Genomic DNA, 12,300 nt, shown 5'->3' with positions numbered 1-12,300 from the left:
GGCAATATGCGCACTATGCGCACTATGCGCACTATGAAACAAGAAGCGCATCCTATGGCTGACACACTTGTGTTTAATTTGTCTGCAGCTTAGGGGTATTTGCAGAGGGCAAACCTTGTTAAATTCGACATAGCATCTCAACATTTCACAAGCACGCAAAAGAAACTTCAAAGCGATTCTTCGGCCATTTTTAGAAAATGTTTAACTTTTTACTCTATTTATCATAACGTTTCCCATTCACAAACTCATGTGGCGTCGTGTTTCAAGAGAAAGCAATATAACAAATGTATGTTTTAAGAATTTCTTTATCTCATTTTGTAATAAACATATAAATAAACTCTAGACATTTTGACACATCGCCCTGTTATGAAACTGTCTGGCTATATAGACTATCCAAACTGTGCATCTGCCGCGGTCATCTCTATAAAACTATTTCCCTATTACAAAATATGAAAAGAAAAATAATACATTTTAGTACATTTACAGGAGTTACTTAGGCTATTAATTTATTTACCCAAAAACGTATCTCTTCTGCCATTGAATTGTCAGTCGATGAGGCAAACCAAAACTGCCAAAAGACGAACACAGAAGAACAGACACTTCGGACATCAGGCAGAATATCTGCTCCTCTCTGACAAAACAAATCAATCTACTGGATTTAAATTAAAATATATTTTTTTATATCTTACACTATTTCAGAAAACGAAATGTGATTCGGTAGCGATCTGTCAAAATCTAATTTACAATTCTGTGTATAAAAATATAATTTATGGAACCCCACCAAGTTTGTTCTCCCCAAAATATAACAGTCAGTTGCACATATGGACATTACACCTGTCAGAGTTAGCGCCTCTACTGCTTATGTTTGCACCTTTACCTTTTTATTTCGCATTTCAGTTAGGTTTTTATTTTTGCATTTAAGATATACAAAAATAGATTATGCACAATTTGCTGCTCATACTTTTCTTCCTTTTCCCAGAATCCATTAGTTTGTCAGCAGCTCGTTCACATGAGAATAAATTATTCAAAGAAAACTTCTTAAGGCTCCATTCATTCTTTGAAGGGGACACATGGAGAAGTCAGTGAAATAAATATCCCAACTCGGCTGGGGCCTTGTCTGTCTGTCTGTCTGTCTGTCCAGTCCTCAGAGCCCGTGGCTCAGTCAACTGTGGGACATGGCCATGCCCAGCGGGTGCAGCGCGTGTCCATCCAACAGCCATGTTCCTAAGTGGAACAGAAGCTCGGAGTACCAATGCACCCCGTCTCCCTGTGCCCCACTCCGCGCGCTCCACAGCCACGAAGACACCCAGTGCGCCATCCGGACAGGCGCCATGGCCCAGTGTGCCAGCTCGTGGTCTTGTATTACCGCGTAACAGGACGACAAGACATGGTCCACCACCACACTGCCCTGCATCGTCACCGGGGCGTACGAGCCCTCATGCTCCTCAGTGTAAATCCGTTTTACACGCACGGCCTCGAGCCGCTGCCGTGTGGAGTCGAGCACAAACACGCGCTGTCCAGGGCGCACGTGACTGGCGAACACTGCGGTCATGGATGAGTTGTGGCCTACGAACAGAAGGTGCGCCGCCGTAAGCGTGAGCTTCTGACCAGAGTCGGTTTCGATCACGTAGAACATCCTGCGCATGTTTGAGTCCCGGTCTAGGAACATTATGAAGTCGGTGAACACGAGGTTTCCGCGGGAATCTGCTGCCAGGACCCGGTCACCGGGCCGCAGCTCACGGAGCAGCCTCTGACTTCCATCCTCCAGCGTCACCGCAGAGGATCCCGGGAAACAGCCGCCGGACTTCGCCGCCACTGAGTTTTCTGTGGGGAAAGAGTCATATCAGGAGCGATACACCTGTCACCTGTCATACACCTGTGGCTTTCATAACTATCTGCTTTTGGCGCATTGTTTCCATCAAACTGTTCTGCCTGGTGTGTGATTGCATTTCCTGTCTAATATCTTGGCGGGCCATATGCATTTAGCATAATGATGCAAATTCCCTCAGTGCCAAATGCGTATTGGCTTGGTCCGCGTTGTCTGAGACGCACAGGAAAAGAGGGAGACCACTGAAAGCCTGGGCTCATCTATTCTTAATTAAAAAACCCAATAAGAGCAGGCATTGTCATTCTAAATGAGCTTGTGGATCCGCGTTTCTCTTGGTAAAGAACACTTACGCCTTTCCCAGCTTCTCTGCCCATATTTACTCAGGTGCAGAAACCTCCATGTGACAATTCACACAAATAGGCTACTCACAACTACTATTTACCCAGTGAAGCCACTTTTCCAAGCCTCTCGAGTTGTAGATTTGAATTTAAATGAGGGCCCGGACTCTTAAAGGCGTTCTCCAGCAACATCAATGCGCGTCTGCGCGCTTTGTTGTGTGTCCTGATGACACTCGTTTTGGCCTTGGAAAGCACTGTCCACATACCACTGTCTAGGTCTACTTCTTCTAATCTGCCTGAGATTCCCGAGCATGAAACAGGGTGACAACCGCAAACCAGATTTGAGCCGGCCGATTCAACATTGTTCAGCCAAATCCTTTTGGTAAAGTCGAGTGACCCCCAGTGACACTTCTGCCCACAACCGCTGTGATCTCACAATGAGTGCGTAGAATGACAAATTAGGGATTTATAGCCATATCAATTTTCAGTGCATGTTTTCACAAACCACCATCTAATTTAATCCTTTGTACTAAATTGACATTTTGGCTGTCCCAAATATCCAAATGAAGAAACTCCTTTTTACTTCCTCTATCCCTTTTTGTCACAGCGGTGTATTCCACAAGGAAACGGTACGGGGCGATGTAACATCATGCAATACGTTTCGTCTCATTTCATGCGCCACAGGCTGTCACATTTAAGCATCATTCATGTATACGTTAGTTTAGGCTTAAGAAAACAGTAGCAGGCTATTTATGCTGTTAATAAATCCAACATAATGTGTTCGTGATTCCTGAGATGGTTATTGTTGTGTGCGTAAGTGCCCTGCACCTGCTCACACATGTCCCCAACTGTTGCCTTCATACCTGCTTTGACGGAGCAGTGGATGTGAGCTTTGGACTCGTAGTAAACCCAGTCGAAACCCGCTTCTACGGCGAGTCTGGACAGCGTGCCGTACTTGCTCTTGTCGCGGTCGGACGTAGTGATGTCCACCGCTCTTCCCTCGTAGTGAAGAGACTCTTCAAAGTGGTGTCCGTCCTCGTCCCAGCCCTCTGTAACCCGCAGCTTTACGCCGGGCCACTGGTTCATGACTGAGATGGCCAACGAGTTTAGCTTGTCCTTACATCTCTGTGAAAGGACATAAACGCTGATTAATGCACGGTTCTCAAGTTGCAGAGCGCTTTAAATGAACTAAGTTAATGGTAAGTTTCCCAGAAAGATGATTTCACTGTTAAAATCGGTGTGCACACCTGTGATAGGATCTGCCAGTGTCTTCACACTCATGTACTATCTGCTGTGAGCTTGCATTTCTCGGCAGCATCAGAGGGCACGTCTCTATGAAATATTGATAAGGCACTGCATTCGCTTCACTGGCCTATAACATACAGTATGGCTGCTTGAGCATGAAAAGGTGCGAGCTGTGTCCTCTCCTTCTCAACACCACAGCGTTAAAGACTCTATGATAAATTTATGAGCTAGTATTAGGCCATGGAATGAGCCGGTGCGTTTGGTTTTGTTTACTCTGAGTAAATAATTAATATGCAGATGATATGAAGATCTGGTCTTAAGAGCATTCTTGCCCATAAAAATTTTGATACTTTGCCTTCTCAAAGATAACTATTTTAACACTGAAGGAATATGTCCGATGAAACCTGACAAAGGCTTTTGAGCGCGCCGCGGAGGAAAACTTTTATTCTGCTGCACAGACGTGACGCGCCTCCATAAATCGTGTTGTTGTAAAAGCTGACGGGAAATATCCTAGGACAGGCAGAGAAAGCCACTGTCCTGTATGCGTAAGGATGCCCTGGAGCAGGAATGTTCACAAACTAAACATAATAAGCGAAAGGAGAAAGCACGTGTGGGAAGAGGTGGACGAAGCTGAGACCATAACCTGCCAGGTTTTAAGTGGGATAGCCGGAGTCAAGAGCCGTGGAGCTTGAACCTTTTTATTAATTCATTTGGTCGTGTGCCGCTAATCAAGCCAAATTCTGCTCAACCACCGTGAAGCGCAGCGGGATGTCCTGGCTTTGGTCGCTTTGTGCTCGGCCTAAAGTTGTTCAACAGCTACCCTGCTAATCTGTTCACAAATGAGTTGGTTAGAGGAAACACTTATCAGCTACCTGTCACTGTCAAGACAAACACGCTGCCAGCTCACACGAGTTTCACATGAGTGGGCCACACTAAACTGAGTTGCAATCTGCCATCTTTCAGCCCAGACTCACCCTCTAGTATACACCCCCAACGCTACTTTGTGTGTTCCCAACAAGAGAAACCAATTATACTTCGACTGTTCTCAAATGGAACACACTTAGAAAAGCTAAAAAAAAAAAAAAAAAAAAAAAAGAAAATTGAGCATATATTCTCAAATTAACTATTTGCGCCCTCCTTGTAAATCACTACGCTGAATATAAAATTCTTATCACCAAAAAACATAATACAGACATCTCCGAGTAGGCTATAAGTTACATGTTCAACTGTATCAATTACACATAAAATGTTGCACCAAATCCACGCGTAAAAACCGTGCGTAAAACGCCCTGCTCCATGCGTAAAGACGTGGCCGTGTCTGTCCCCATGTGATAACGCTTATGCAACTAGCATAAAAGTGTAGCAGTCACACCGCTACTATCCTAATTGCCCATCATCTGATGTGAATTATCATATTATTTCTTTGGTTAGGCGCTGCATCACCAGCGTTACCGAAACTGATGTACCCCGCTGGCCAAGGGGGGCGAGGGGTCAGAAGTTCAAACTGCGTCGCGATCCCTGCAGTGAGGGTTGCCTAAAAGCCCTTTTATGTACAATCCACACTCGGCCTGGCTGCTACATCCGCGGATGCTTGATGGGAAACAAGTGCAAGTTCTGCAACCGACCAAGAGGATTCAAAACGAGCCGAGCCTGCACTGAACACTAGTTTAGCAGGTGCACATGTGAAACCAAAGCGCCCATCCTCAGTGTTTTCAATATGCAGAATTCTTCTGCAACTGGCTGAAAGGAACTGTAGTTGTCTGTCAAGGTGGCTGAATGGGGGGAAAGGACTCTGAGGGACGCAGACGTCGCACGCACAGTGAATATTTCATCGGCGCTTGGTGCCAGGTTTAGGATTTCTAGTGCGCGCCTATATCACCACAAAGCCATACCATACCAGCAGCATCCAGCTGAAGCATTTTATTCATACTGAGCCGATATCACCCAAGCGCGTGAATAATTCACCAACATCTGAGTGCTAAAAGTCATGCTGGAGAGACATCCTGCAGCCATCTCTCTGTGCACAACGATGCTGCCTTAAAAGCCGTTGGTTTAGAATTTCACAGAAATGCCATAAGAAAAAGCATCAGAACAATGAATGAATCACACATAGGCTTCACTAAAAGCTGCTTTAATCAATAAAGCTGCAGAGCAAGACGGCAAGCAAACAGCCTCACAACGATACAAATATAGATACGCAGAGAGGCTCCATTAATATTTTAAATCTACTGTCACAACCATGAAGGCCGAGTGTCCTGACTGTCCGTGTGCACATCACTTCTCCAGCTCCATTTCTGCTCCCTGATTGAGGGGGAAAATCCTATGGTGCTTTTCAAAGGCAATGAGCAGAGTTGAGCTTTAGGTGCGCACCACAGTGACAAGGAGCAGAGGGAGCGATGGGGAAGCAGTGATGTAGCCGCGTGATGCCTTACCTGGGTCATGAGCCTGTCTGCGCCGGTGTTCTCTTCATCCTTGAAAATGATGTCTGTGTTATAGTTGGGAGTCAGTTCTTTAAAGCGCTCGGAGTTTCTCGTGATCTTGCCTTCGTATCTCCCGCTCGCCCCGAGGGTCTTCTCCGCCACGTTGGGTATGAACTGCTTATAGGCGAGAGGTGTCAGCTTTTTCGGGTGTCTTCTCCTGCCGTAGCCCCTGCCGGGTCCGCATCCCATGGCAGAGGACATCAAGGACAAGCAGAAGACACCAACCAATACGAGTCTGCTCCACATAAGCATGTTTTTATAAAGGTCTCAAAAGAAGTCGCCGCTGCTACGTGTGCCGTGGGTATGTGTGCCTCTCCCGGCTCGCGCAAATGCCCTTGTCTCCTCCTCTACTTCGCCTGCTCCTGGTCTGTACCGTGGCAGGTGCGGAAATGAACGCCTAGAAGCGACGCTAATAGAGGTGCACACATCGAATGGAGCTTTCAAAAAAGTAGTCTAGGGAAATTAAAAGCCACGGGATCTCTGGTCGAGCTGCAGCCGCTTGTGTGAGACGACCGCTTTTAGTGCTTTGTATTATAGCACTGATCTATAGCAGGGGAGGGACTTGATTGGTTCGCTTAGACAAACCCTCCTGTTATCCCACAAAAAAAATTCTTAAAAGATTTCTTCCACCTGAGGGTTGCAAAGAGGAGGGGCTGTTCCATGGGAAAACATCAATTATACAAAGTAGTTTTTTTTTTCTACCGCTACCTACCCTTTTTCAGATTTCACAGTAAAGTCAGGACAGAGAGGAGCACAGCGCACAGCTCCATCCGAGGCGCTGAACTTAGCTAAAGTGATTCCAATCTGGGATAACGCAGCCGTTGAGGGCATTTCCCAGGAGTAGACGGCTCATGATTGCGCACGCCCTGCACTGGATTCTTGTACATCAGCGTTAGAATTCCTTTTTGTGACTGTGCATATTGAGCAGGGAAGACACCACTAAAAGAAACATCAAATAAAAATAGACAAATTAAGCAAAGTTTTTTTTTTTTTTTTAAATCACCAAAATTACTCAGTGTGTACTTTTGCGCACCTAGTTTTGCACTTTCACGTTACTCCAATTGCATTTTTTAAACGGATGAATCTTGGTTTGTAAACATAGTTAAACTTTACCCCTTTGTAACTGACACAGATGGAGCGTAATACATATGCGCAATGAAGCACCGTAGACATTTTTCTCTTGTAGTGGAGCCTGTTGTCTGCGCGTAAAGGGGTGTTAAGAAGGAATCCTCATCTTTTACAGTCTTAAAAACTTAAATGCTCAGTACTCTGCAGTGTTATTTGAAATGCATGTGTGAACTATAAATAAATTAAATAAAACAAAAATCTTATTGTATTACTCCTTGACTCTACCGCAGGCATTAAAGTGCCCCAAAATTGAACAATCATAACCTGTTGAGGGTTAATAGCTATAATCACTTTATGCGTATAATGTAAACCATGCAAAATCAGACATCTTCCCATTGCATGTTTCGTCATCACCTGCAACTTGCACAAGTTGTGGCTATACACCTTATCCACTGACACAAACTACTAACTCCTTTGAATAATCTCAGGACAGTGATATTTCACTCACTATACACTTAAATATTAGACTCGGTCTAATTAGGTTCGACTAAGCACTATCCTGATTGTCAACTGGCCCACTTTGAGCGCCCACTCTAAACCTCAAACAAGAGCTTGTCTGAGATGTTTGAGAATGGCAACTTTATTTGTCAGATAACAAAGGATGTGCCGTATAATTACAGGAAGAGGGGGTGTCTGCTGACAGTGTGGTACAGGTGCACTGAAGTGAGGACAGACATCTCAGCCTTTGGTGTAGCTCTGCTCCAAAGGCTCAAATCAGTCTGTGGACCCTGATTGGCTCGTATCAGTTTGTGCAATGACCAATATGTGGCACCATTATAATGGAGCTCAGGAGATCAAAGGGAAGTCAACCAAATTAAATGTTTTTGTACAAGTGTTTTGTGTTTAATTCTGAACTGAGATATAAGATTTACACACAGTAGATAACGAAAATAACTGAATTCAAAGACTCAGACCCAAGAGCGTCGAACTACAATCTTGCTTCAAAATACATGCATATGGAATGAAACACTGGGTATGGTTTGGACGAGGGAACATTATAAACTTACTAAAAGTTCCAAAAATATTTAGCATAGTAAAAAAGCTTTAGTTGAAAATTGTATGGTATAGAAATGTAACCGTGCATTCAGCCTTGGAATAGACTTTGATCAATAAATGAAACTATTCAGTGATACTTGAAATCAGAAGCATTTAGTGCCACTGAGACGGGTTTCCACAGTTTTTTGCTACATGCCATAGAGATTCTACAGATGTCATATTCTGAGGCTGGGTGCTCAGCTGACAGGATGAGCTGTCCTGTTTGGCCTTCGGGTCACATCTCCGGTTCAGGTGTCACCTCTCTCAAGTCCCACACAACACCTCCAGACCACAACTGACCACAAAGGAGAGAGGGGTTAGCAACTGCTGTCCCGTCCACAATCCACAGTATGCAACATAAACATCATCACAAGAGCCGATTAAATGTATCAGGATGAAAAATGCATTGCAATAAAATCTGTGATTAATTGAAGAAGGCGCGTTAATGTGACCAGCAGGATCTGAACTTGATTCCCCATGCAAAGTACTCAGCCATCTATCAGCCAGACCCAGGGCAAAGCGCACTGGCAAACATTATACTAGATTGTTTGGTTTTGGCCTCCTTCAGTGCCAGGTGGGTGGAGATTGACACTCAAGGCAATGGAAATCAGAGCAGACAGTTTACACAATTAATCAAAGTGTTGTCAAGTCACTCTAGTGTGGAATTAAATACTTACATAAGCTTATTATTAGCACAATGGATTTTTTTTTTGCCTAACCTATGAACATTTAGCACTAATGCAAATGCTGCATGTTAGAGATGGGCTGGGCAATTTTTAACTCAAGTTTGTAAAAGTGCATATTAATAATTGATTAATCTTTTTGACCATTTCAAATGAGCTTACACTTTGGATAGCCAATTAACAATTAATCAATCCGGTTTAATAAAAGTACTTATCCAGCCACTGCTTGCTTTCATTATTAAAGTGCTCCCCATACAGCTACTTACTACTACTTTGTGATTTAGATGGATGAGTTTTTCCACGCTAAACCATCTGTACCTTTGACCACCTGAACACCACGGCTATGTTTTCCTATATAGGTATTTTCAAAATATGTTGATATATATTTTGTGTATTTTTAATAGAAAAGACTAAAAGCAATTACAATAAAAAGATGGCTGCATGTTTACGCAATCATCAGGAAAAGTACAACACAGTATATTGAATGCATAAATACATTAAATACATTTTGTTGCTAGGTTTATAACAAATATTGGTCAGCCACAACAGTAAGACAAATATTGGGCATTGGTATCTCTGGGGAAAAATAACCCAAGTTACATCTGTTGGTTTGTTTTCTATGAGTGCTGAGTTCATTATATTTCCAAATCCATATTTACGACTAGCTATCCAACAGTTTTTAGTAGTTTTCTTATTTAGCATAAAGCGTCTCTATTCCTGCCCACTTTTGCATATGACGCAGCACAACAGAAGCAGATTTGATGAAATAATTCTGGAGGGATTGGGGGCATTGCACAATTCATATTCTAGTTAGCCTGTTGCATGTGATGGCTAATCCGGTGCGAGGCGTGAAAGCGGCCAGTGAGTCATCCGTTTCGTGGTCTTTTACATATCCTTTTCAAACTCAGGGACCACTAGAGCTTGCTTTTGTAAATCTCCCAAACATAAACCACTTTGTTTGAACACTGTCTGACTTCTGACCTCTAAAGATATGAAATAATACTGTTTGTTGACTATCAGACTGATTCCACGCCTACGTTAGATTTCTTTATTCAGTCCTAAAATCGTGCACAAGTAAGATGCAACTATAAGTGCTGGAGTTTTCCAAGCTAAGTCCCCCCAATTACTGCGTTAATGCCTCCTCCTGTCTGAAAGTTTTGTAACATTGTTAGACGGATTAGGTCTACAGAATAATCACGCACAAACATATAAGTAGTGTCAGGCTCTCTTGGTTGTTTTCCCTTGCAGCAAATAGGGTTTCCCACAAGCCATTGATATTTTTTTTCTTACAGGTGGGGTCCGTATTGAAACTTTTATCCTGGCAAACACGTTTATAGCACGGACATGTTGCCTTCTGATCCGTGCCCAAGTGTCCCTTTTTTGTTCTTGTAATGAAGTTTGAACAACCTCTCTTTAAATGGTTATCTTAGCTGCACGCATGCAAGCTTTATGCTCATACAGAATAAGACAGGACACATTCAGATGCCCCGAGGCCCTTTTCTGTCAAGCACAATGGCAATTTCACAATACGGTATACAGTGGAATCACAGCCGTCAGCGTGCCCCGGAGTCTCTAAAGGCATTTTATTTGCACTCTTCAGCCGCTCCCAATACTTAAACATTAAACGCCGAGGCTAGACAGGCAAAACCACCGTGTAGTGCACAGGCAGTGGGAGGGGCCGAGGAGGAAGGAGGTGAGTGAGTGGTGAGAGAGAAGCCTGGGTGGGTAGGGGGGCAAATATACAGGTGATTCAGAGCTGGTTACTGGGAACGCCATCACAGTCTGGGTCATGGAAAAGGGATTGGTTCAGGTCAACTGACAAGCAGCATATTTCAAAACACACTCATTCAGCTTTTAAATGCTTCATTATCTTTAAACAGTGAGAGCAGTGAGGTGAGGTGGCCTTCAGTGTGGAATGGTGGTGGAAGTACTAAGCTCATATAAGAAGAAAGTAGCAGCACTGACAGAGTGGATTGGAAAAGTGCAACTATGAATGCAGGATGTTAACCTGACGCACTAGATTTGGAAGGGCATGTATTGATTGGGATGAACTGTAAATTCTCTGCTTTCTCTGATGCTCTCCCAATCAGCATGAAGTATCTGTCTGAATTTTTAGTCTAATCCTGATCTCTTTCAATAAGAGCCATCCCAGCTGAGAATGTGAAGAAGTCAAATCAAGTTCAGTTCCAATAAGTTGCATATAGCACTGTACTAGACCCTTTTCTAGAATAACCTCAATTACATATAATAACAGATTATTTTCAGGCTTTAGTGAAAACAAACTTTGCTACAGTTTCTATTGAAAGTCGTTTGTCATTTTTACAGAATTGGAACTTTAAGATGTTCTTGGGACGTTTCCACTTCTGACACACCAGTTTCAACAGCAGTTCAATGGCATCTGTACACAATGACTCAAAAACAGTTAAGGTTACTAAAATCTCACCACTGGTTGGAAACACACTTCTTGAAGGTGAGTAATCTGCTTCGACTTGAACTCCAAAGTTTATTAAACCAAGTGGAGGGCACTGATGGTATCTGTCTAATGAGCCCTCAGTGCTCAGAATGTGTGCCATTTAACCCCAGGCTTCCAAAACGCCGCTTATAATTTTCCTAACCGCTGAATAAAGGCGCTGGAACACAACAAACAGCCGAGAAACCCCGTCAACCCCTATGCCAACTCTTCCAACCACCTGCACATATATGCTAATATGCTAACATCTAAGGCTAATGACATCTAACACACATCATAATGCATTTTACTTATTTATCTAGACCAGTTCCCACGTTTGATTGTCGTGATGGCTACCAATTTATTTAAAAAGAAGTGATGACATAATTTGCCGCTGACACAATTTGCCACTCCACATATAAAGCCTTAAATCATCCTCCGATAGCAATCAGTTCCATTGCAGACTATCTCTTTTTTCCGCTTTATTTAAACTTACCAATCCAGGAAATTGCAGCCACTGATCAAAGTTATTGCTCAGAAGGAACGGGGAAGCTGGGGAGAAGTGACAGTAGCTCATGTGAGTTGTGGCTCTGGACGGACTCCGATCTTTGTCGGGCCGGTGCAAGATGATTTTTCAAAATGAATGAAGCAATAAATTTAATGCCCGGAACTGCAATGACCAGTGCTTATACCAGGAAGACTCAGCGGTCATTTTACCCAATGAGCTAATTGAGCACTGCAGAACTCTGAAGGGTTTAGTTCAAGTTACTTTGAAACAGTCAATCTGATTATTTCATGACAGTTTATTATTTATGCTACTAAATCTAAATTTAGTACCACTACGTCACTGTTGTAGAAGTTTTAAGGCTGTGAAAGAATGAAAGTAAAGAAATACTAGATGTCTGAAGGCTGACAATGCTCCAAAAACGAGTAGGAGTAATTTAAGGTTATAGTTATACTGGGAAGACCAGTGAGGCTCCAGTCCAGGCACAATTAGACTTGTCACCATTAGACAATGTTCTAACAAAATATGGCCCCAGTGAAACAACATTTAGCTGATGAATGCAAGTAAAGGATACATTATCTAAATCATTTCCATCATCTCAATGTTCAC

General features: G+C 43.2%; 1 protein-coding gene across 1 annotated transcript; it reads right to left on the bottom strand.

Moving 5' to 3' along the window:
• Positions 1-343: 343 nt before the first annotated feature.
• On the bottom strand, positions 344-6,650 carry shha (sonic hedgehog signaling molecule a). The gene is made up of 3 exons (XM_033986132.2): positions 5,844-6,650; positions 3,030-3,291; positions 344-1,824 (listed from the first exon to the last, which is right to left on the bottom strand). The coding sequence occupies exons 1-3, from the start codon at positions 6,141-6,143 to the stop codon at positions 1,163-1,165; spliced, it is 1,224 nt and encodes a 407-aa protein (XP_033842023.1). The 5' UTR covers positions 6,144-6,650; the 3' UTR covers positions 344-1,162.
• Positions 6,651-12,300: the final 5,650 nt, after the last annotated feature.

Source organism: Periophthalmus magnuspinnatus, chromosome 20 (genome assembly GCF_009829125.3).
Source record: "Periophthalmus magnuspinnatus isolate fPerMag1 chromosome 20, fPerMag1.2.pri, whole genome shotgun sequence".
In the NCBI taxonomy this organism is placed as follows: domain Eukaryota; kingdom Metazoa; phylum Chordata; class Actinopteri; order Gobiiformes; family Gobiidae; genus Periophthalmus; species Periophthalmus magnuspinnatus.
Note: the sequence above shows the minus strand (reverse complement) of the source record. Positions and strands in the feature narration are given on the sequence as shown.

Coding starts and splice junctions, on each gene's coding strand:
- shha (XM_033986132.2), bottom strand. CDS start 6,143: ATGCTTATGTGGAGCAGACTCGTATTGGTTGGTGTCTTCTGCTTGTCC. Junction 3,292..5,843: donor CAGACAGGCTCATGACCCAG/GTAAGGCATCAC, acceptor GTCCTTTCACAG/AGATGTAAGGACAAGCTAAA. Junction 1,825..3,029: donor CCACTGCTCCGTCAAAGCAG/GTATGAAGGCAA, acceptor CTTTCCCCACAG/AAAACTCAGTGGCGGCGAAG.